The 25,869-nt window shown below is 43.0% G+C and overlaps 1 protein-coding gene across 5 annotated transcripts in view; it reads left to right on the plus strand.

Moving 5' to 3' along the window:
• The window catches only part of FBXO42 (F-box protein 42), a 95,131-nt gene that overhangs the window by 23,901 nt on the left and 45,361 nt on the right, over positions 1 to 25,869 (plus strand). For 3 of the 5 annotated variants that reach the window (XM_059691117.1, XM_059691114.1, XM_059691113.1), the window contains 3 exons: positions 6,573 to 6,839; positions 10,018 to 10,134; positions 24,523 to 24,657. In XM_059691117.1, the coding sequence (XP_059547100.1) occupies positions 6,590 to 6,839; positions 10,018 to 10,134; positions 24,523 to 24,657 (502 nt within the window). In that variant the 5' untranslated portion in view covers positions 6,573 to 6,589. Of the gene's footprint in view, positions 1 to 6,572; positions 6,840 to 9,390; positions 9,455 to 10,017; positions 10,135 to 24,522; positions 24,658 to 25,869 lie in introns of those variants that run through there. The other 2 variants (XM_059691116.1, XM_059691115.1) reach the window with 2 other exon arrangements.

Here is a 25,869-nt window from a genome sequence, read left to right on the forward strand (position 1 = left end):
TTTCATTACTTAGGGATAAAGTGGTTTTCCTATCTTACTCTGTGTTACTTAGCTGGGTCACATAACATTGCAGCTAGAAACAGTAGCCAAATCTCCTGGTCTCAGAATCTTAACCTTAATTTGTACTTCAGAAGGATTTTCAAAACTGGTTTGAATGTAGTTGATGTAGTATAGTAATTTTTTCAAAGGAAAAAATACTATTGGGCCTAATAAGTGGTTTCTTCAGTACCATTCTTCTTGAATTAGCAAGGGGGCATTGGGTGTGGTATGGGTCATGAGTCTGGCAGCAGACTCTCAGGCCAGCCAGTGTACACCTTAAAAGGTCAAAATTCAAGGAACCATAGAAGTATACTCATTCTGACCAATAAAATATCTTGACAACATCCAGTGACATATAAGGGTAGGATCTGCTATTTCCTGGATGTACTAATGATGTCATTTCTATTATAAAATAATGTGAAGTCAGCACAAGGGTTTTGTGAGTAGAAATGTCCATAAACCTTGGCTCATTTCAGTGTCTAGTGCTAGAAAGACAGGTGCCTAGGCAAATGGTCTCTGCCCTCAGTAGTCCAGTAAGTTGACTTCAAATTGTGGTTTCTCACTTTGGTGAAACGGAGAAGGCCTAACACAAATGTGAAGGGTGAGAAAATTTCTTTTAAAGGCTTTTCATGAAAATCACATTCATTAAATAAATACGCTTACATGTGAAATGTTTTGTAGGGCTTCTTTTGGCATGAAAAAATGAAAAACTGTTTCGGAATGCCTCTATGTCCTCTGGGAATATAAGTGATGATTTCATTACCTAATCAAGAAAGTGAAAATGAAGGGCTGTGCGAATTGATGCTGCGCATGTAATTACAGAGGCATTGCATCTGAGCCCATCCCTGTGTTCTCTTTGGCATCTGTGTTCAGGGCCAAGATAGCAGGCGTGCTCTCAGGGGCATAGGGTTTGATGCTTGTGTAGGCAGTGAAATGGTTGAATGGTGACAATTGCTTAAAACGATTTAACAAAAGTGTGAGCCCTTTCTTTGGATTTGCTAATTTGAGATTTGGAAAAGAAGTAAATTGTTTTATGGAGCCAAACAGATTTATTTTGTTTGGGGGGTAAAAATAGTAATGAAAATATCCTTTTGCAGTTTTTATGATTCAGTTTGTTCTGAAGCAGACCCTAGGCTCACAATCTGTCAAAATATTGTATAGGAGCCCTAACCAGTTTGGCTCAGTGGCTAGAGCAGGGGTGGGCAAACTTTTTGACTCGAGGGCCACAATGGGTTCTTAAACTGGACCGGAGGGCCGGAACAAAAGCATGGATGGAGTGTTTGTGTGAACTAATATAAATTCAAAGTAAACATCATTACATAAAAGGGTACGGTCTTTTTTTTTTTTTAGTTTTATTCATTTCAAATGGGCTGGATCCGGCCCGTGGGCCGTAGTTTGCCCACGGCTGGGCTAGAGCGTCGGCCTATGGACCTAAGGGTCCCGGGTTCGATTCCAGTCAAGAGCATGTACCTAGGTTGCAGGCTTCTCCCCGGACGTGGTCAGGGCACATACACAAGGCAACCAATTGATGTGTTTCTCTCACATTGATATTTCTCTCTGTCTTTCCCTCCCCCTTTCCACTCTCTAAAAATCAATGGAAAAATATCCTCCGGTGAGAATTAAAAAAAAAAAAAAGTTGTATAAGAAACATCTGTATTTGAGATTCTGTGATTAACTGAAATGTGAAAAATACAGCCAAACTCAAGGAATTGGTTTTTCTGGAGTCTTTGGTGAATTTCAGGGCTGAGTAGATGTTAAAAATATGAGAAAAATCAATAAATTTGGGAAGATAGCCAATGGGAGATAAAAAATAACTTGAGGGGAAAGAATAAGAGGGAATATAGGAAGTAATTTTTTTTTTCCAGTAGAAAAGGGCAGCTTTTTTTTTTTTTTTGGCCAGGAAAAAATTCAAATTTTTGTTTTATATTTTACATGATTATATTTTTTTGGATAGAAGTTAGGGCTGGAAATGGAAAGGCCTTCCCTCTAGCAGTTAAGTGTGGGAAAAACAGCTCACCCATAGTGGGTCAGATGGGGCTAACTACCTAGGATCCTTTATCTAATACAGCGGTTCTCAACCTTCCTAATGCCGTGACCCTTTATTACAGTTCCTCATGTTGTGGTGACCCCAATTTCATGGTTACAAATTGAACAAAATTAAAGCATAATGATTAATCACAAACACAATATGTAATTATATTTGTGTTTTCCGATGGTCTTAGGCGACCCTGTGAAAGGGTCGTTCGACCCCCAAAGACGTTACGACCCACAGGTTGAGAACCGCTGATCTAATGCAACTTACAGTTTATCTATGACAGTACTTCTTAACTTTGGGGGAATGGAGGGAATTGCTGGTGTCCTTTCTTCACCACTACCCCCTCTTCCCCCAACTGGGAGGATTTAGACTGCTCCACTACTTCCAGTTAGCCAATTGTTCATCATCATCAAGATTCTAGCACCCCTTTCTAAGACACATTGCAGTATCATGAGCTAATTTGTAGATAAATTGTCTTGGAAGCAATTTCATTAGTTTTATGTTTTCATTTTCTTGAATGTGCTCATTCTTCCAGGTTTTTTTAAAATATATTTTTTTCAGAGAGGAAGGGAGAGGGAGAGAGAGAAATATCAGTCATGAGAGAGAATCACTGATTGGCTGTTTCCTGCACGCCCCCTACTGGTGATTGCAACCTGGGCATGTGCCCTTGATGGGAATCAAACCCGGAACCCTTCAGTTTTCAGGCTGATGGCTTTATCCATTGAGCCAAATGGGCTAGGGCGGTGTGTATGTTTTTTAAAATATATATTTTTATTGATTTCAGAGAGGAAGAGAGAGGGGGATAGAGAGACATCAATGATGAGAGAAAATAATTGATTGGCTGCTTCCTGCATGCTTTCTACTGAGGATCAAGCCCACAACCCTGGCATGTGCTCTGACTGGGAGTTGAACCCTGACCTCCTGGTTCATAGCTCTACGCTCAACCACTGGGACACACTGGCTGAGCCCTGTGTGTATGTTTTTAACATGTTCTCTTTGTAGAAAATTTAGGGAATACAGATGATAGCACAAAGAAGAAAATTTAAAATCACCCATAATAATTTTTAAAATTAATTACCTCTACTAGAGGTAACTTGATCATGGCGTGTTTTAGTAAACTTTAGAGAAGTGCATTACGTATCCAGCTTGGTGAATTTTTCACAAACTGAACCCATCTATGTAACCATTACCCAATCAGGAAACAACTTTACCAGCACCCCCAGGAGCTTCCCAATAGTTACCAAAAGTAACCCACTACCCTCACTTGCAACAGCTTAATTTTGCCTAATTTTGAATTTGACATAAGCATGGTCATGTAGTATGTACTCTTTTAATTTTTCTTGCTCAATATTATGTTGAGACTTACCTGTGTGTTTACCTGTGGCTCCTTGTTGTATGTGCCCTTGACCGGAATCAAACCCGGAACCCTTCAGTTTTCAGGCTGATGCTTTATCCATTGGGCCATTGAGCATTCCATTGTGAATGTGCCACATTTATGTGTTCTATTGTTGAGGGGCATTTGTATTATTTCCAGTTTTTTACTTCCTGGATCTGTTATGATGTTTTCTAGTATAAATATTGCTGTTATTTGGTATTTTAGCTAGTTAGACCTATTCTTGTACTATTTATTATCCTCTTAAGTGAATTGTCTTGTGTAAAAGCTAGAAAAACTATTATATCTAAAATCACATCCTCAGAATATTCTCTTTTTTTTTTTAATTAAATCTTTATTGTTCAGATTATTACATTTGTTCCCTTTTTTTCCCCCCATAACTCCCCTCCTCCCAGTTCCCGCCCCACCCTCCGCCCTCACTCCCCACCCACTGTCCTCATCCATAGGTGCACGATTTTTGTCCAGTCTCTTCCCACATCTCCCACACCCCTTTCCCCCCCAAGAATAGTCAGTCCATTCCCTTTCTATGTCCCTGATTCTATTATAATCAACAGTTCATTCTTTTCATCAGATTATTTATTCACTTGATTCTTAGATTCACTTGTTGATAGATGCATATTTGTTGTTCATAATTTGTATCTTTACCTTTTTCTTCCTCTTCCTCTTCTTAAAGGATACCTTTCAGCATTTCATATAATCCTGGTTTGGTGGTGATGAACTCCTTTAGCTTTTCCTTATCTGTGAAGCTCTTTATCTGACCTTCAATTCTGAATGATAGCTTTGCTGGATAAAGTAATCTTGGTTGTAGGTTCTTGGTATTCATCACTTTGAATATTTCTTGCCACTCCCTTCTGGCCTGCAAAGTTTCTGTTGAGAAATCAGCTGACAGTCGTATGGGTATTCCCTTGTAGGTAACTGAGTTTCTTTCTCTTGCTGTTTTTAAGATTCTCTCTTTATCTTTTGCTCTTGGCATTTTAATTATGATGTGTCTTGGTGTGGTCCTCTTTGGATTCCTTTTGTTTGGGGTTCTCTGCGCTTCTTGGACCTGTAAGTCCATTTCTTTCACCAGGTGGGGGAAGTTTTCTGTCATTATTTCTTCAAATAGGTTTTCAATATCTTGCTCTCTCTCATCTTCTGGCACCCCTATAATTCTGATGTTGGTACGCTTGAAGCTGTCCCAGAGGCTCCTTACACTATCCTCGCATTTTTGGATTCTTTTTTCATTTTGCTTTTCCGGTTGGATGTTTTTTTGCTTCCTCGCATTTCAAATCATTGACTTGATTCTTGCGCTCCTCTGGTCTGCTGTCGGGCGTCTGTATAATATTCGTTATTTCAGTCCGTGTGTGCTTAATTTCTAGTTGGTTCCCCAATATAAGATCGAGGGTCTTATTTGTTTTCGTGTAGATCTCATTAAGTTTATCGGCAGCTTCTAAACAGTTCTTGAGAGACCTTAAAAGTGTGGTTCTGAACTCTATTTCTTCCATTGACAATTTTGTCCTGTTTCTTTGTCTCCGCATTTTGTTATGCTTCCTTGGTGCACCCCCTAGTGGTCTTTGTTCGCAGTCTTATAGATAAATCTTGATTGTTGTAGCTAATTCCAGGGAGGGTTTGACCTCCAGGCCAAGTGGCTATGAGAATCAGCTGTGTCAGCAGTGAGAGAACTTCTGTCCTCTAGGGAGGTGCTAATCTAGCCTTTGCCTGAGGCTATCCGGCAAATGCCTCTGTGCAGGGCGTGGGCAGGGCGGGTCGCACAGGATCAACAGGGTGGGCCAGAGAGAGCAGTTATGGCGGCTCTCAGTCCTGTCCCCAGGGGCTCTGCCTCTCTGAGTCCCAGCACCCGCTGCAAAGCTCGGAGAGAAAGCTGCACTCGCTCTGACCGAAGCCAGACAGTCCCGCTTCTCCCGTTTGAGTCTGGGTCCCTAAAGACTCTCCCGGATCTGGAGCTCAGAGTCTGCGACTCCCTCCCGATTGATAACGCCAACCGCGCCCTCCGCCGCCAGCCCGCTCCGCGCACTCCGCACCTCAGAATTTGACTTCAGCACTGCGCCTCCTCTGAGTGTCCGTATGCGTTTCTCTTTCCTCCTAGTTGTAGGACTTCCACTCAGCCAGCGTTCCTGTGGTTCTGGGTGATGTTCGTTCCGTGTTTTAGTTTCACTTTTGAAGTAGTTGTTCAAAGCAGCAAACTCCGGCGTTAACCTATGCCGCCATCTTGGTTCTCCCATATTCTCTTTTTTAAATATATTTTTATTGACTTCAGAGAGGAAGGGAGAGGGAGAGAGAGACAGCAACATCAGTGATGAGAGAGACTCATTGATCGACTGCTTCCTGCATGCCCCCTACTGGGGATCAAGCCTGCAACCCAGGCATATGCCCTTGATTGGAATCGAACCTGCGACCCTTCAGTCCACAGGCCAATGCTCTATCCACTGAGCCAAACCAGCTAGGACAGAATATTCTTTAAAAAAAATATATTTTTATTGATTTCAGAGGAAGGAAAAGGGAGAGATAGAAACATCAATGATGAGAATCATTGATTGGCTGCCTCCTGCATGCTCCCTACTGGGGATTGAGCCTGCAACCTGGGTATGTGCCCTTGGCCGAAATCAAACCCAGGACCCTTCAGTCCGCAAGCAGAGGCTCTATTCACTGAGCAAAACCGGCTAGGGCCTCAGAACATTCTTATTACTCTTTGTAGCACCGCAGTTAGTTTTTCCTTCTGAGTGTGAGGTCTTAAATTATGTTACTGGCTAAGGGAGGCTAATTGTTATTCCCTTTGCTATCTTCCAGTCAGATCCTTGAGTCAGGGGAATTGTTAGAGAACCTGTTTTCTGGCTTTACTAGTATAGTTGTACCTATCATAGTTTTCAGTGGAGAGAAAAAAATACAACCAGAAGCCTTAAGGGATTGTTAGTTATTTGTGATGGGCTTGGTGCTTGAGCTGTGCCTCTCAAATTAAGGTGGCTCACAACTAGTGTATAAAAGTGCTAGAGAACACATTTCATAGTGAGGGTCTCAAACAAATCCTGAACAACTTGGGTGCACTTGCCTACGTTATTTCAGAGCTGCTAGCAGTGTATACTGATGTTTGTTTCTTTCCCACGATAGCTGTCGAGTGGAATGTCATGGCCAGTTCCTCGGACAGTGAAGATGACAGTTTCATGGCGGTGGACCAAGAAGAAACTGTGCTAGAAGGGACAATGGAGCAAGATGAGGAGCCCCAACCAATATTGGAGGTTGAGGAGACTAGACATAATAGGTCCATGTCTGAGCTGCCTGAAGAGGTTTTGGAATACATCCTATCCTTTCTTTCACCATACCAAGAACACAAAACTGCAGCCCTTGTCTGCAAACAATGGTATCGACTTATCAAAGGTACTGGGGGACAGTGGGATGTGGAAAGGTTGTTTATTTATTTAAAATGCGTTTGAATGAATTATTTTTAAACTCTAAATTTCATTTTCTCCTTAATTTTCTTTTTTTTTTTTTTAACTGATTGGAGAGAGAGAGAAAGGGAGAGAGAGAGAGAAAAAAGATGTGAGGGAGAAACATCAATTGCCCCCCCCCCCCCCCCCCACACACACACATCCCAACTGGGGATCAACCCTGCAACCTAGGTATGTGCCCTGACTGGGAATCGAACCCCCAACCTTTTGGTGTACTGGATGACGCTCCAACTAACTGAGCCACCTGGCCAGGGCTTTTTTCTCTTTTCTTTCTTAAATTTACTATGGTTCTAAAATTTAGTGTTAGTTAATATTGTACATTTCCCTTTTCTTTTTATCCTGAATAGTTTTATGAACAGCTTGAATACTATAGTATTTAATCAATTTGCAGTTTTTCTTCTGCATATTCTTAGAGTTGATCTGGTAAGTTGTATTGTTCTTGAACAGGCAAAGTAGGGATGGATATGGGATAACAGTAATAGCTAACATTAATATAGCTCTTACCATTGTCAGGCACTATTGTAACTGCTTACAATCCTCTCAGCAAGCTATAATAGATGGGGAAACTGAGTGAGGCACAGGTAAATAACTTAACCACAGTCACACAGATACTAAACGGAGGATCAAAGATTCACAGGCAGTCTGTCTTTAAAGTCCATGATGATACCATGTTATCTCTCAAAGTGGCTAGTTGTGGCAAATAGGGATTTGTGAAAGCATTTACCCCTTGATTTTATCTCTAAACAGCACAGGCCTTATGGATATCTTTTACTTTTAAAAATGAGTTTCCCCCTTTTCCCCCTCTATTTTCTTTCTTTTTTTTTTTTAATATATTCCATCGACTTTTCACAGAGAGGAAGGGAGAGAGATAGACAGTTAGAAACATCGATGGGAGAGAAACATCGATCAGCTGCCTCCTGCACATCTCCCACTGGGGATGTGCCCGCAACCCAGGCACACGCCCCCGACCGGAATCGAACCTGGGACCCCCCAGTCCGCAGGCCAACGCTCCATCCACTGAGCCAAACCGGCCTCGGCTCCCCCTCTATTTTCTAATCAAGATTTCAACTTTAGCTAAATGTTGAAATTACTGGCTGTATTTTATTTTTAATTAATCGATAGCAGTTATTTGGCTTCATTCCATTTTAGGTGGAAAGCCCCCACCCCTTTTTTAAAAAATAAAGATGACCAAGCCAGTTGAATGATCTTTGATTAAAGGGTTCTATCAATTGCTTCTTTTCTGGTGGAGCAAGGCAGCCAGAAATATGAAAGAGAAAAACCTGTACGTAAGAATCAGCCTCAAAAGCTTTTCCTTGCATCAGAGTGGTTCTCATGGGGAATGTGGATCTTGTCACTTAACCAACTCTATCCTGGAGGTCTAAGGACCAGCTTGGTTGAAGCTGCTTATAACAAGTAATACTAGTACGCACAACCTGCTTCTGTCAGAAGAGTTAGTGGACTCTTCAGGAGAGATTGGCTCCCTACCCTGTGGAAATAGATGGTTTCACCTCTTAAATAGAGGTGGAAGGATCATGGATGAGGGGCTCTGATCTAATCACATGTATGAACATATTATCAGGCATTTACTTATTTACTGGGGCCCGGTGCACGAAATTCGTGCAGGGGGGCGGGGTGTCCCTCAGCCCGGCCTGCACCGTCTCCAATCTGGGACCCCTTGGGGGATGTCCAACTGCTGGGTTGGACAGTCGGACATCCCTCTCACAGTCTGGGACTGCTGGCTCCTAACCGCTCGCCTGCCTGATTGCCCCTAACCACTTCTGCCTGCCAGCCTGATCGCCCCCTAACCGCTCCCCTGCCAACCTGATTGATGCCTAACTGCTTCCCTGCCGGCCAGATCGCTCCCAACTGCCCTCCCCTGCTGGCCTGGTCACCCCTACCTGCCCTCCTCCACAGCCTGGTCGCCCCCATCTGCCCTCCCCTGCCGGCCTGATCTTGCCCCCAACTGCCCTCCCTGCCGGCCTCGTCGCCCCCAACTGCCCTCTACTGCAAGCCTGGTTGCCCCCAGCTGCCCTCCGCTGCTGGCCTGGTTGCACCCAACTGCCCTCCCCTGCCAGCCATCTTGTGATGACATCATACGTGACGCCACCTAGACTTTTATTATATAGGATTTTCTCACCTGAGGATATATTTGTTTGTTTGTTTTTCTTCATTGATTCTAGAGAGAGGGGAATGGGGGGGGAAAGAGAAACATCAATGTGACAGGGGAATATCAGTCAGTTGCTTCTCAGTAGATTGCCTCCTGTACACCCCTCCCCACCACCAGGGATTGAACTCACAATCTGGGTATGTGCCCTGACCAGGAATCAAACCATGACCTGGTTCATAGGTCAGTGCTCAACCATTGAACCATACAAGCTGGGCACACTTTGACTTTTTAAAACAGACTTTCTTAATTATAAATAATTCAGTTATAAATAATAATAGTCCATTATAAACTAATTATTATCTCCTTGTTTAAGATGGAGAATGCTTAGTTGCCATGGCCTAATGATAGATATTTACTGAACACCTATTATATTCCAGGTACTGTTTTACCATACTCTTTATCACTAAGCTAAATTGTCTGCCAGCCCCTTTGCTTTGGAGTAAATAACACCAGTTATTTTGATGTGTTGCATCATGATATAACATAAAGGGGAGCAGAGTTACAGAGTGAGCTAATTTTGTAACTTTGAGCAAGTCATTTAACCTTCCTGAACTTGGTAAATGAAAGGATTGGATCTTCCAGTTTTAAAACTCTATGATTTTATTTTCTTTCTTTTTAAAAAAAAATTATTTATTGATTTTGAGAGAGAGAGAGAAACATTGATTTGTTGTTCCACTTATTTATGTATTTATTGGTTGATTCTTGTATGTGCCCTAACCGGAGATTGAACCTGAAACCTTGGCATATTGGGGCGATGCTCTAATGAACTAAGCTACTAGGCCAGGTCTCTGTTTTCTTTCTTTGAATGAAAAATCAAAGAAATTTGGAGTTTTTCAAAGAGACTTATGTTTTATAAAATTATAAAACACTTAAATGGTTTTAATAATTTGATTTACAAGTGAAGTGTCTAGGCTGAGGCCTTTGTTACTTTTGTCTTTAGGTGTAGCTCACCAGTGTTATCATGGTTTCATAAAGGCTGTTCAGGAAGGAAACATTCAGTGGGAGAGTCGGACTTACCCTTATCCTGGAACCCCGATCACTCAGCGGTTCTCACACAGTAAGTATTTACTGAGAAAGCAGATCCCACCCTGCCTGTGTTTCCAAAAACTACTTTGGAGACATGTATTTTGTCTGACCTTTTAATGATGAGAATGTAAAATGAGGACTTAATTAATTTTACAATCAGAATTAGGGAAGAACATGAGCCTAAATACATTGTTGGTGCTTTGGTATAATTTTGTATTCTGCTTTTCATTGATTTTTTTGTAGTATTTCTACTCCAAAGAGGTCAAGGTGTTATGCTTAGACTTTTAAACATCTGACATCATGTAAGACGAAAACAAAGGAACAACATACACGAGAGTATTTCTAGATTTTGCTCCAGAGTTTTACAATAACTCTTTATTTTAAATTAGTGTATGTTCAGCAAACATGAATTTGCCTGGAGTCACACAAAGTTTTTGAATGTGAAGATTATTGATTATAAAATATAAATTTAAATAGTAAAATTATAAATAAAATGTCCTAGCAAATAGATATAGAGTTTTTAAATTATTCTAGAATTAACTCTCTATTTTAATTGATTTTTGTAGACACACTTTATTCTATTGTGATTCATATCCTTCCATCAAAGTGAAATTGAGATGTATATTATAGGCCAGTAAAGATGCATTTATTAATGGGTCTGCAAAGAGAGAACTCACCGAGGAAGAGGAGTGCCTTTTAGAAAGTTCTCATAATTACTGCTTTAATTATATTATTTCCCTTTTCAGAAACTTTCAGTGCCTGTCTATTGCCTACAAGATAAAAGCTAAACTTAGTCTGATATTCAGAGCCCTTTTTCTTTTGACCTATGTAAATTCACCACTTCATCTCCCAACTTTTCCCAAGAGCTCTCCTCTTTCAAGCTATCACTTTGTCATACTTGTTTCTTCCTCCCTGGAGTATTCCCATCCACTTAGCAGAAGCTTGCCTCTCCTTTAAGATTCATTTCAAGTTCTAGCTCCTTCATGAAACCTTTTCTCAACTCTCTAGCCCATAGGAAATATTTTTCTGTTCTGAGCTTATGTTTATGTTGCCTGGAATTCTAATTTGGCACTTAATGTCTTTCATTTTTAGCTTATATGTATGTGTCTTTTTAAAAAAAACTGTATTTTGCCCTGGCCGGCTTGGCTCAGTGGATAGAGCATCAGCCTGCGGATTGAAGGGTCCCAGGTTCGATTCTGGCCAAGGGCACATGCCTGGGTTGCGGGCTTGATTCCCAGTGGGGGTGTGCAGTAGGCAGTCGGTCGATGATTCCTTCTCATCATTGATGTTTCTTCTTAAAATATATATTTTATTGATTTCTTACAGAGAGGAAGGGATAGAGAATTAGAAACATTGATGAGAGAAACATCGACCAGCTGCCTCCTGCACACTCCCTACTGGGGATGTGCCCACAACCAAGGTACATGCCCTTGACCGGAATCAAACCTGGGACCCTTGAGTCTGCAGGCCGACACTCTATCCACTGAGCCAAACCGGTTAGGGCATCATTGATGTTTCTATCTCTCCTTTTCCCTTCCTCTCTGAAATCAGTAACGAAATGTATTAAAAAAACACACACACAAAACTATATTTTGAACTCTTGAGGGGAAGGAGAGTATATTGGTTATCCATGTTGCGTAAAAAATACCCCAAATCTTAGTTTAAAACAGCATTTATTATCTCACAGAGTTCCCGAGGGTCACGAAATTGGGAGTGGCTTACCTAGGAGATTCTGGCTCAGGGACTCTTATGAGGTTGCGGTCAGTTGACAGCCAAAGTGATAGTCACCTGAAGGCTTGACTGGGGCTGCCGGGGTCCAGCCCCAGCGGGTCCAGGGGTCCCCAAAGGCATAGACGGAGTCGGTGAAGAAGGAAGGACACGGAGACAGTGTTCAGTTGATCAGCAGCCTAGCCAGGATCTCCAGCCAGGATCTCCAGCCAAGTTCTGGTCTGGATCTCCAGCCAAGTTCTGGTTAGGATCTCCAGCCAGGTTCTGTGGCCATGTTCCCTCGCTAGGTTCTCCAGCCAGGTTCTGTCCAGGTTCTCCAGCCAGGTTCTTTCCAGGTTTTCTAGCCAGGTTCAGTCACCAGGTTCTAGTCAGGTTCAGTCCAGGATCTTTTGCCATGTTCTCTCGCTAGGTTCTGTCTCTAGGTTCTGAGGCCAGTTTCTATCCAGGATCTTTTGCCATGTTCTCTCCAGCGAAGTTCTTCTGTCTCTAGAGAACGTTCTGTGTAGGTTCTGTGCCTATGTTCTGTCTCTCTTGGTTCTGTCTTCTGAGTTCTGACTTCTAAGTTCTGTGTTCTGAGTTGTCTCTTGCTGTTTTGTTACAACTGTATTTATACCAGTTGATTCAATCCTATCAATCTCTATTACAAAGGTTAGGGCGTTTCTTATCTCCATTCCAGGGAGTAAAGAATATGTAGCTTAAGCATGATTGTTCGTAGTTAAAGTGATTAATTACCCGCCTGGCACTTAGTTGAGGGGTTTTATTCCCTCCCTAACTTCAGGGGAAAATCCCTACCTGGGGATTCAACCTTTCTTGGAGAGGTGACCTTGGTTAAAACACAGCGCCAAGAAGGTGAGCAAACATATTAAGAACCGTATGCTATATATGCCAGGTCCCTTCAAACAGCAAGGATGGACCGGCTCCCGGCATGGGGCCTTGGGGGATCTGCTTCCAAGCTCAAGCAAGTAACTGACAGGAGGAGTTCCTTACTAACATGGACTGCATAGAGCTGCTCACGACTGGGCAGCTGGCTTCCCACAGAATAAATGATCTGAAAGAGAGAGAGATAGACACCAAGACAAAAGCTGTGGTGTCGTTTACAACCTAATCTCTGAGATGAATACTGTCTTTTCTGCTGTATTCTATTGGTCACATAGAGATTGACCAAATGTATAAATACCAAGAAGTGAGGATCATTGGAGGCTACCCCAGATCATCTGTTATAGTCTGTATGCAGAAGATAGTTTAATAAATAATTATAACTCATTATTTTGTTTGAATTGGATCTAAATAGATCAAAGGAACAGGCCAAACTATTGCTGTGTTTTTAGTTCTCTCAAGGAGCTATTTTTATTTATTTATTTATTTATTTATTTTTTATTTGAATCTTTTTATTTTATTTTATTAAATCTTTATTGTTCAGATTATTACATTTGTTCCTCTTTTTTCCCCCCCAATAGCTCCCCTCCACCCAGTTCCCACCCCACCCTCTGCCCTTACCCCCCCACTGTCCTCATCCATAGGTGCACAATTTTTGTCTAGTCTCTTCCCGCATCTCCCACACCCCTGTCCCCCCCAAGAATAGCGAGTCCATTCCCTTTCTATGTCCATGATTTTATTATAATCACCAGTTCATTCTGTTCATCAGATTATTTATTCACTTGATTCTTAGATTCACTTGTTGATAGATGCATATTTGTTGTTCATAATTTGTATCTTTACCTTTTTCTTCCTCTTCCTCTTCTTAAAGGATACCTTTCAGCATTTCATATAATCCTGGTTTGGTGGTGATGAACTCCTTTAGCTTTTCCTTATCTGTGAAGCTCTTTATCTGACCTTCAATTCTGAATGATAGCTTTGCTGGATAAAGTAATCTTGGTTGTAGGTTCTTGGTATTCATCACTTTGAATATTTCTTGCCACTCCCTTCTGGACTGTAAAGTTTCTGTTGAGAAATCAGTTGACAGTCGTATGGGTGTTTCCTTGTAGGTAACTGAGTTTCTTTCTCTTGCTGCTTTTAAGATTCTCTCTTTGTCTTTTGCTCTTGGCATTTTAATTATGATGTGTCTTGGTGTGGTCCTCTTTGGATTCCTTTTGTTTGGGGTTCTCTGCGCTTCCTGGACTTGTAAGTCTATTTCTTTCACCAGGTAGGGGAAGTTTTCTGTCATTATTTCTTCAAATAGGTTTTCAATCTCTTTCTCTCTTCTTCTGGCACCCCTATAATTCGAATGTTGGTACGCTTAAAGCTGTCCCAGAGGCTCCTTACACTATCTTTGTATTTTTGGATTCTTTTTTCATTTGCTTTTCCAGTTGGGTGTTTTTTGCTTCTTCGTATTTCAAATCTTTGACTTGATTCTTGTGATCCTGTAGTCTGCTGTTGGGAGTCTGTATAATATCCTCTATTTCAGTCAGTGTATGCTTAATTTCCAGTTGGTCCTTTATCATAACCTTGAGGGTCTGACTAGATTTCTTGAGGATCTCACTACATTTATCGGTGGTCTCACCAGTCTTTTCGAGGGTCTTACTAAATTTATCGGCGGCTTCTAGAAAGTTCTTTAAAAACCTTAATAGTGTGGTTTTGAACTCTATATCCAGTAGTTTGCTTTCCTCCATTTCTGTCATTTGTGTCCTGTTTCTTTGTCTCCGCATTTTTTATGCTTCCCTGTGTTGATAAAGTGGTTTTCTGTGCTAAGTGTCCTCTAGGGCCCAGTGGTTCAGCCTCCCCAATTACCTGAGGAGGACACTCTTGGTGCACCCCCTTGTGGTCTTTGTGCACAGTCTTGTTGTAGTTAAGCGTTGATTGTTGTAGCTATCACTGGGAGGAATTGACCTCCAGGCCAATTGGCAGTGAGAATCAGCTGTGTCTACAGTGGGAGAACTTCTGTGCTGGAGACACCCCTCTGGGGCAAGACTTGCTTCAATGGGGCTTTGGTGCTCACTGAGTCTGCCCCCTGAGTGTGTCCTTTAAGGGCCCGAGGAGGTGCAAACTGGATGGTCCCACTCTGACCACTGGGCACACTCGCTCCTGGTTCTCTAGGGAGGTGCTAATCTAGCCTTTGCCTGAGGCTACCCAGCAAAAGCCTCCATGCAGGGCTTGGGCAGGGCGGGTCTCACGGGATCAACAGGGCAGGGCTAGCAGTTATGGCTGCTCTCAGTCCCGTCCCTAGAGGCTCTGCCTCTCAGTGTCCCAGCAACCGCTGCAAGTACCTCGGAGAGAAAGCTGCCCTCGAGTTCCGACTGATGCCAGACAGTCCCGCTTCTCCTGTTTGAGTGTGGGTCCCCAGAGACTCGCCCGGAACTGGAACTCAGAGCCTGAGACTCCCTCCCAATTGCAAAAGACAACCTCGCCCTCAGCCACCAGCCCGCTCCTTGTGCGCCTCTGTACCTTAGTATTTTACTTCCACACCGCTCCTCCTCTGAGTCTCGGTAAGCTTTTCTCTTTCCTTCTAGTTGTAGAATTTCCACTCAGCCATCCTTCCTGTGGTTCTGGATGATGTCTGTTCCGTCTTTTAGTTGTATTTTTGAAGTTGTTGTGCGAGGCAGCAAACTCTGGTGTTTACCTATGCCGCCATTTTGGTTTCTCTCTTTTTTTAGATTTTTAAACTGTGAGGAAAATAGAATGAATCTAGGTGAAATAAAAACCAGAGTAGGAAATATTCAGAGATGAATATTTATTATAGCCATAGTTTAGCTTTCTGATGAGAAAAGGGGAAAAACTTTTTCTCAGTTAACTAGCTTTTGAACAAGTATCATAAAATAGAGGCAGTTATTTGAAGGGGGAAATAGAAAGGAATATTACAGTGAGTAAGCTCCCAGAATTTCGGAGATTGGTGGGTTTTGATAGTTGTTTTTACTTAAAAATTGTTTCATATCTACTTGAAATCTGAAAAAAGGTGCCATAGATTTTTTTAAAGAGGTGCCTCTGTGTCTTATTGTCTCTTTTGGTCTCTCATGTTTCTTTCCATCTGTCTACATGTTGTCTAACTGGCGAACTAAAGAAGACTGTTACAGAGAGATAACAGTTTTCAAAACGGGTTGAAAACAAGGAATTTCTTTCCTTAGTTTCTTCCTCTTTCAACCCTGTATTTATACCTTGAGATCAACTTTATTTCTTATTCTCAGCTCATGTTGAGCTCGAGATCTGCATTTCTAATTCTTTGCTCCTAGTGCTGTAGAGATACACAGATGTTCCATGTTTAGTCAGCTAAAAGCCGAATTCAGTAGTACCCTCCAAATTTTCTCCTCTCCCTAATTTAGTTAATGGCATTTATCATGCTTTCAGTTATACAAGCTTGAAAACTTGGATTCATCCTCAGTTCCTCTCTTTCTCTCAACAATAAAAGTAAAATCCTGTTGATTTTGTTCTGGCTCAGCAATCTCTCTCATTATGTTTCCTTTGTTTCCCCATTACTCCCATGTATAATCTAATCATTCCATCTTTCCTAAGTTTTGTCTAAATAGTTTTCTTGCCTTCCTTTTCTCTTCATTTGAATCTGGACTAGACACTGTTGGCAATCATCTCTAAAACTAGGGACAGTGCCACCTCCTAGGGTATTTGGAAATATGTAAAGTCATTGTTTATTGTCTCGACCAGAAAGTACTACAAGGATTTAGTAGGCAAAGACCAGGCAAATGTCCTGCAGTGACTGGGATGATCCTATACATAAAGAATTGGCATGCTCGAAATGACAGGAGATCCTGTCGGGAAACAGAGCAAATCTGAAACATAAAACCAGCCTTGTCATTCCATTTCCAAAAAGCCTCAGTCTCTTTGCACTACGTGTAGAAGTTTCCACTCCATCTGGCTTTCAAGGCTCCACCTTACCTTTTCAGCCTAACTCACTGCTATTGCCTCCTTACGCAGTCAGACCACACAAGACTCCTTGTGATTTCTTAAACTCACTACTTCATTTCTTTCCTTGGATGCCCTGATTTCATTTTCCCTTTCCCTCCTCCTCTTTTGCTATCCCAGTCTTGGTTGCCCCTCATTAATTTACTGAAAATGTCCTATCCTCTAAAACCTATCTCAGAAACAAAGCCAAAAGCCATCTTCTTCAAAAACTACTCTCAGATTCCCCACCATGGTGATTAAGCGCTTTCTTCCTTTGCTTATACTCCTCTAATACACTTCATACTTTCCTCTTATCCTATGTAATAAAAGCCTAATATGCAAATTGTCCCGTTGGGCAGTCATTCCACTGGGAGTTTGACCGGGAGACCAGGAGTTCAACCCCTTGCTATGACGTGCACTGACCACCAGGGGGCGGCACGGAAAATGGCGGGCTTTGGCCACGCGCTGCGACCTCTCACCGGCTACCTGGGGACGGGGGTGACGGGGACGGAGGTGCAGTGAGAATGCGGGTGTTCGCTGAGCTTGCTTTCCCTCCCCTAGGACACCAGGGCTCGTACGCTGGGGAATCCCCCACGCTCAGGTGCTCAGGTACTGGGCACCCGTGAGGATCCTACCACACACCTGCACAGCCACTTTCAAGTGAACCGGGCCACAGTTGCCGGGACTGCAGGGGCCAGTTGGGCTCCCTGTAGGTTCGCGCAGGAGTAGTCTGCAAGGCCGGCTGGAAGAGAACGTGCTGCCCGCCTGGCTTCCATGCGCACCGCTGGGTGGCCTACACTGCGCCCTGGCCTGCAGCGTTTGGCCACACTCACTGCATCTCTGCGTGGGGACTCGGGCGCCATGACTCAGGCGGAGGGGGGCCTGCGGTGGCCCAGGTGCTGCCCAGGGCCCAGAGGTCAGCTGGGACCTGCCCTTCTATGCCAGACACTCACGCTTCGATCACCTGCCATGCCTAGGGACTGCACCCATGCACGAATTTTGTGCACCGGGCCTCTAGTTATTTATAATCATCTGTGTCTTACCATAATTACCTATATGTATGAGAGACTGCATGCAAAAGAACTTTGGACTTGGGAAGCAAGTTCTTTGACCCTTCTCACCCTAATTTCTTCATCTGTAAAATGTGTATGACAAGTTCTTATGCCACAGAGTTGCTAGGAAATTGAATTAAAGGAACACTTGCTAAAAACTATGTTTTAAATTGCAAAATGATCATAGTTGATAATTTATTAAATTCTGTGAAATTAAATGTAACAGAGATATGAGCAATTCTGCTTCTTTCCTAAGTATAAAAAAATAATAAAAAATATCTGGGACAGAAAAGGCAGGGGAAGTAAAATAAAGCCAGTTCTTCTCCCCCCCCCCCTTTTTTTTTTTGGTGAGTTCATGACCAATCATGCAAGCCTTGATTAATGTAGGCGGTCCTTTTCAGATTGTAGGGTGTCCTTTTCAGAAGGATGTAGTGTAGTGGTCTGTTGAGTCCCCAGCATCATGTCTTGAAAAAAGTTTTAGTGTTTAGGCTCCAGATATGGTCAGGTCATTCCACACACATGCAAATTGTGTTCCTGCAATAGCCAGCAGGCCCAGACTGGGTAACCAACCTTGCTTGTTCCATAGTTATGTAATTACAGGCCCTATCAAATATGTCCTGACTTGTAGATGTGAGACACATGACAGCATAGTCTCTTTAAGCATGGGATAAGTGCCTCAGGACCTTTCTCTGGAGACAAGTGGGGGAAACAAAAGAGACTTTAACAACCGAAAGTGCAAAAGTTAGAGTGGACATTTATTGAGTGACTACCAGGCATCATGGAAAATATGAAACAACTGGAAGATCTTACATTTGAGAGGAATGTAATATAGGAGGGAAGTATTCAGAATGCTGAGAGTCATTTGCTTGCTGTTTGTGTAATTGTGAATATTTGACTTGCCTTTGAATAGGGATTATTAGGTATTAATTTGCGGGATGTGTCTTGCAATAATTGTTCATGGAACAATCAAGCCCATTTCCAAAGGTTGAAGAGGTTTAGCAATTGGAATAAACATTTTTAATGTTATTTCTTAGCAGAGTATTCATACTGTACTATGAACTGTAACTTTTGTTTGGCACAGTCCAATGGTCTAGATGTTCTGAAAGGAAAATACTCTCTTTGGGTGGAGAACTTTGGTAAAAGGGAAATGACTACTTGAGCACTGGTATTTGCTTAAATTCTTATTTTTTTCTACAAGACCCATTGAACTTGTCCGGTTTCCCCACCCCCACCCAGACCAACATATAGTGTCTTAAATAAAAATAGACATTAAACAAAGTTCATTAGGATGCCTAAAATATTTGAGTGTATTATTGATGGCCATTTTCTCATTCCATTATATCTGAGTTCTAAACTTAGCTGCCTAAATTGACTCCCTTCCTTTCCAAGCTTCGTTGATAATTGACTGCTGGACATTGAAAATAAAGTGTGTGAAACTTGTCCTTTCAGTCCTATTATCTTTGCGGAGTTTGGGCTGTGCCTTCCTCTTGCAGAAACCTTTGTTTGCTCAAAGAGAAGCAGGAAAATGCCGACTGCCTCATTTTAGTATAGGATTAAAATACACGTGGTTAAGAACCTCATGGGGCCCAGCTGCCAGCTGGGTTTTCAATCCAAATAGAGAAGAAGAATGTTTGCTACCTCTTTGATAAATAAAGGCACTGTACTCTTTTGCTACACGAAGGAAGCAGCTGCTAAGAGTTGATCTTTGAGGAATGGTGTGACATAAATGAGCTCTGACTCTTTTAGTTATGAAATCATGAACTTGTTTATTAAACATTGTTAAAATGGACACAACTTAAGGTTTCAGAAGCCATACGACATTGCTAATTTCTGTTCTGGAGGCATGGATTATCAAGAGGAAAAGAATGTTCTTTTTTTGCCTGGCACTAGTTGGTTCAGTTCAGAATTTTCCCATTTGTTGAAATAGTTAGTTCAAGAAAGGTATGAGAAGACCAGAATATCTTAATTTAGCTCCTTTAGTGGAGATTAAAATGTGGCTTCAGTAATTACTCTTTTTGTTTGTCTAATGTCATCTAATTTGATCCTTTGCTATTTGTAGTTTTTAATTTGAGGCATGGGCAATGTAATTTCATAGGATTTTACTTCTCAATAGACTTTGTTTTTGGGATGTGGATAAAAAAACTGATTTAGATATAGATTAGGAGTTACTTTCAAAGACAAAGACAGTCAGTGGAAGTTGTGAGATCATTTAAATCTTCATATACCATTCTAGTGTGTTTGAGTTCTGGGAATATATTGACTATTTTGTAGGTGTGAGCCTATTGGTGATTAGATAGTGTTTCATTTCTTTTATATATATACTAGAGGCCCGGTGCACAAAAATTTGTGCACTCGGGGGGGAGGGGGGTCCCTCAGCCCGGCCTGTGCCCTCTCACAGTCTGGGACCCCTCGGGAGATAATGACCTGCTGGCTTAGGCCTGCTCCCGGGTGGCAGAGGGCAGGCCCAATCCCTAGGTGCAGCCCCTGGTCGGGCTCAGAGCAGGGCCGATTGGGGAGTTGGGGCGCTGCCCCCTGTCATGCACAGAGCAGGGCGATCAGGAGGTTGTGATGCCACCCTCAGTCACGCTCAGGGTAGGGCCGATTGGGGGTTGGGGCACCGTCCCCTGTCACACTCAAGGCAGGGTTGATGGGGAGGTTGCGGCGCCACCCCCTGTCACGCACAGAGCAGGGCCAATCGGAGTTAGGGCACTGCCCCCTGTCACTCACAGAGCAGGGCCAATCAGGGGGTTGGGGTGCTGCCCCCTGTCACGTACAGAGCAGGGCCCATCAGGGGGTTGGGGCACCGCCCTCTATCACCCACAGAGCAGGGTCGATCAGGGGGTTGGGGCGCCGCCACTCTCACACTCAGGGCAGGGCTGATGGGGAGGTTATGGCTCTACACCATCACACACAGAGCAGGGCCCGTGGGGAGGGGGTGGGTTGGGGCGCCGCACCCAGTCACACACAGAGCAGGGCCGATCAGGGAGTTGGGGCGCCGCATCCTGTCACACACAGAGCCGCAGGGCGATCGGGGGTTGGGGAGCTCCCCCCTATCAGGCACAGAGCAGGGCTGATCAGGGGGTTGGGGCGCCTTCCCCTGTCACAAACAGAGCAGGGTGGATAGGGAGGTTGTGGCCCCGCCCCCTGTCACACACACAGCCGCAGGGCGATCAGGGGGTTTGGGCGCTGCCCCCTGTCACGCTGATCTCGGTGCCGGGAGGCCTCGCGGCTCCGCTGATCCCGGTGCTGGGAGGCATATTACCCTTTTACTATATAGGGTAGAGGCCCGGTGCACGGGTGGGTGCCGGCTGGTTTGCCCTGAAGGGTGTCCTGGATCAGAGTGGGGGTCCCCACTGGGGTGCCTGGCCAGCCTGGATGAAGGGATGATGGCTGTTTGCAGCTGGTCACACACCCTTCAGGGTGGGGGTCCCCACTGGGGTGCTTGGCCAGCCTGGGTGAGGGGCTGAGGGCTGTTTTCAGGCTGGGGGTGACTAAAGCTCCCAACCGCTCCTTTTTTTCTTTTTTATTCTGGGCCAGCTTTAGCTTTAAGGCTTGGCTCCAGCTCTTAGGCCTCTGCTGCTGAAAGTAGGTTTCTGGCCTTTGCTTACAATGTTGCGATCCTGCTGGCTGAAGCCCGGGGCGGACTAAAGCAGGTTTCTGGGGTTTTGTTTAGCTTCTATATTTGTTACATAGTTGCTTAGAGTTGCAGCTCAGAGGCCTGCAGCGGTAGGCGGGGAATGTTGGAGTCCTCCGTCACTGAAGCAAGCAAGCCTCATGTTAGTTTCAAGCTGCCTGGCTGCCGGCTGTCATCTTGGCTGGCAGTTAATTTGCATATTGCCCTGATTAGCCAATGGGAAGGGTAGCAGTCGTACGCCAATTACCATGTTTCTCTTTTATTACATAGGATATATTTTTATTTATTTCAGAGAGGAAGGGAGAGGGAAATAGAGATAGAAACATCAATGATGAGAGAGAATCATTGATTGGTTGCCTCCTGCACACTCCCCACTGGGGATTGAGCCCGCAACCTGGGCATGTGCCCTGACCAGGAATGGAACCCTGACCTCCTGGTTCATAAGTCGACACTCAACCACTGAGCCACGCCGGCCGGGCGATAGTATTTCATTTCTTCACATCTCTATTCTCTTTAATTTATTTGTTAATTTGGAAAGTGTGCAGCTCCATTACTGCAGTGTCAGAGGTCTGATGGTTTGGATGTACTTCTTCCACTGATTGAGATTATTGGGTGTAAGTGACTAAACACACTGCTTTATTGGCTCTTAACTCATCCAGTTTTCTGACTTGACCTTTCTAGTGTAGAGATTCTTTAAAAAGCCTATAGGGTTGCCAAAACCGGTTTGGCTCGGTGGATAGAGCGTCAGCCTGAGGACTGAAAGGTCCCAGGTTCGACTCCGGTCAAGGGCATGTACCTGGGTTGCGGGCACATCCCCAGGAGGAGATGTGCAGGAGGCGGCTGATCGATGTTTCTCTCTCATCGATGTTTCTAACTCTCTATCTCTCTCCCTTCCTCTCTGTAAAAAATCAATAAAATATATTTAAAAAAAAAAAAAAAGCCTATAGGGTGGGCTCACTTAAGAAGAAAAAAAGGAAGGGTTATTCCCAGAGTTAGTACATATTACAGAGGTAATTATAGCAGAGGCATTTCCCTTTTTCTGAACTTGAATATGTGGTGCCAGGGTTCCGAAGAGATCTTAGAAACAGTGGCATGCTAAATCGAACTAGACCTATAAATAAGCTGAATGATCACTAAAACCCTGCACTAGTGGGTTGAATCTCTCAATTTCTTTTCCTTTTCCCCTTCCTTTTATGTGACCCTTAACTGTTTAAGCCTAGTTTCACGTGAACTTTGAGAGGTCTTTTTTTTCCCACTAGTATGCATGAAATGAATAGAAAGGGAAGTTTTGCTCGGCCTTCTTCCTGAGATCCAGGATGCTAAATGCAAGAGTATGAGGAGTATGGTCATCTTTTCCAAGGGATAGAGACTAAATGAGGTTTTAGTGAGAAAGAAGCAAGGTAACAGAACTTAGCTCTCAAGCCTCTTATCTAGATTCTAGCTCTGATCTTCCTAATTTTAAAGGAACAGTACCTCTCATAATCATTGCCTCTTTTCTTCAGAATGATGCCCATTGGTGAGGTATATATTTAATTAGTATATAATCAACTAATTTAAAAGGCTTTTCTGCCCTAACTGGTTTGGCTCAGTGGTTGGAGTGTCAGCCTGCAGACTGAAGGGTCCTGGATTCGATTCCAGTCGAGACCATGTAATTCTGTAAAGGGCACATACCTCAGTTGCAAGCTCAATCCCCCTCCCTTCCACTCTATCTAAAAATCAATGGGAAAAAATCCTCAGATGAGGCTTAACGAAATAAATAAATAAATATCAGATCTTTATAAAAAAAAAATAAAATAAAAAGGCTCTTCTCAGATTTTCAGTGTTACAGCACTGGTTTTCTGTTCAGTACCAACTAGCCCAGTGATGGCAAACCTTTTGAGCTCAGCGTGTCAGCATTTTGAAAAACCCTAACTTAACTCTGGTACCATGTCACATATAGGAATTTTTTGATATTTGCAACCATAGTAAAACAAAGATTTATATTTTTGATATTTATTTTATATATTTAAATGCCATTTAACAAAGAAAAATCAACCAAAAAAAATGAGTTCACGTGTCACCTCTGACACACGTGTCATAGGTTCGCCATCACTGAACTAGCCTGTCTTGTTGGCTTCTGGTTATACCTAGGAGCTTAATGACTTTCATGGGTTTTTTTTCTCATTTATATCGTGTCCATATTATTCCTGATATCTCTGAGCTACATTTTTCTTTTTTTAAAATTTAATATATTTTTATTGATTTCAGAGAGGAAGGGAGAGAGAGAGAGAGAAACATCCATGATGAGAGAGAACCATAGATCGGCACGCTCCCTACTGATGTTCGAGCCCACAACCCCTTCATGTGCACAGGGAATCGAACCTGTGACCTCCTGTTTCATATGTCGATGCTCAACCACTGAGCCATGCCAGCTGGGCTACATTGGTCTTTATGTGTGGTTATTTCATGGCATTGATTAAAAGTTTCTGTCATTCTCCTTCATATAAAGATTTGTTTATTGGTTTGTGCTTTGGTTTTCATTTGAAAACAAAAACGATAAGAGGAAGACTGGAGGAGAGAAACGGGGGGACAGTACATCTGTTAGCACTATCTTTCCCTAACCCTAGCAGGTGATGCAGATTTAGGTTCATTATGCAGCTGTGCTGAAATTTCACTCATTGAGCACCCTACATCTGAATTCTTGTCTGCTCTTGCTGGAGTTATACTGTCTTATTTAATAACATCATTGTCACTTTGCTTTAGTGTGCTCAGAAATAACATTTTCTCTGGGCCTTATTTTATTTTTTAAAATACTTTTTTTATTGATTTCAGAGAGGAAGGGAGAGGTGGAGAGATAGAAACATCAATGATAAGAGAGAATTATTGACTGGCTACCTCTTGCACGCCCCCCACTGGGGATCAAGTCTGCAACCTGGGCATGTACCCTTGACCAGAATCGAACCTGGACCCTTCAGTCCGCCGCTCTGTCCACTGACCCAAACCAGCTAAGGCTCTGGGCCTTATTTTAAAGGTTAACGTGATACTGACCAATCTGAGGACAACAGGCTGGTTATAGAAAATTGGTACCTGGTAAAAGAGTTGTGAAATAATTGGTCTTTGAAAGATAGGGGCTATAGTTAAGGTATTAAAGGAGCCTCAAAATTAAACATCAGTTATTTATTTATTGTTTTCTTTCTAGGTGCATGCTATTATGATGCTAATCAGTCTATGTATGTGTTTGGAGGCTGTACCCAAAGCAGCTGCAATGCTGCCTTCAATGACCTCTGGAGACTTGACCTGAATAGCAAAGAGTGGATCCGACCTTTGGCTTCAGGTAAGAGATAAAATGCTCATCTTTGCCTTCTTACCAGGTAATTCCCTTTGCATGGAAACTGCCCAGTCCTTTTATTTTTCTCCCAATCCTCACCCAAGGATATCTTTCCATTGATTTTTAAAGAGAGTGGAAGAGAGAGGGAAAGACAGAGAGAAATATCGATGTGAGAGAAACACATGGATTGGTTGCCTCCTGTACGGGCCTTGGCCAGGGCCCGGCCAGGGAGGAGCCTGCAACCTAGGTATGTGTCCTTAACCGGAATTGAACCTGGGACCCTTCGGTCCGCAGGCCGACGCTCTATCCACTGAGCCAAACTGGCTAGGGCCGAAATCCTTTTTGGTGTTGGTCTCAAGGGAGGTTATTAGGGCCCCGGGTTCTTTGTCCAATATGCTATGTAAATGCTAAAGGTAATATGCTTGTGTAAAGGTCTTTGAATTTTAAAAAAATTTATATTTTATTCATATTGGTGCCCTGCCAAAATTGTTATATATTACTGTGTGAATTCACTTGCGTGGTTTTCTCAAGTACTTGTACTGTGTAACATGCTCTTTGGTATGAAGTTGAAGAGCAGAAGCACAGAGTCTTGAGAACTGTAGTGGACTGACAGAGCTATTGTCCCAGGGCTAAGATCTCTGAATATCTTTTGTTGTTTTCAGCTCAGATATTTGGGGAGTGTATGGAACATGCCTCTGCTGGTTACTCTTAACAACTCGAGTGTGGGAAGATTCCACACTAGATGCGTTCCTGCATAGTCCCACTATGCCAGAATTCTGGCAGAAAGAATCGTGATTATTTTCTCCTTTTTGTTTTTTTAACCTAAATTTTCTTGGGGTAAAAAAACCCAAAAACATTGTTTTTGCACTCATGAGGCGTATCAGTTTGAAAAGGCACAGTTATAAGATTTGAGGGGCTGATGTAATAGAGAAATAGAGCCCACTGAGTATGAAGTATTCTGCTAGATTTGTTGGCCGGCTTTCCCCAAATATTCATTTGGCTTTTTTGTTTTCTTCAGAAAAGGACTAACCAAAATAAGGTTTCTTTTTTTTCTGCAGTCTTTATTTACTTTTTCTTTATTGATTAAGGTATTACATATGTGACCTTAGCCCCCCATTGCCTCCCCCCCCCCCCCCACTCAGGTCCTCACCCCCCTAATGTCTGTGTCCATTGGTTAGGCTTATATGCTTGCATACAAGTCCTTTGGTTGATCTCTCC

This window comes from Myotis daubentonii, chromosome 3, assembly GCF_963259705.1.
Source record: "Myotis daubentonii chromosome 3, mMyoDau2.1, whole genome shotgun sequence".
Taxonomy (NCBI): domain Eukaryota; kingdom Metazoa; phylum Chordata; class Mammalia; order Chiroptera; family Vespertilionidae; genus Myotis; species Myotis daubentonii.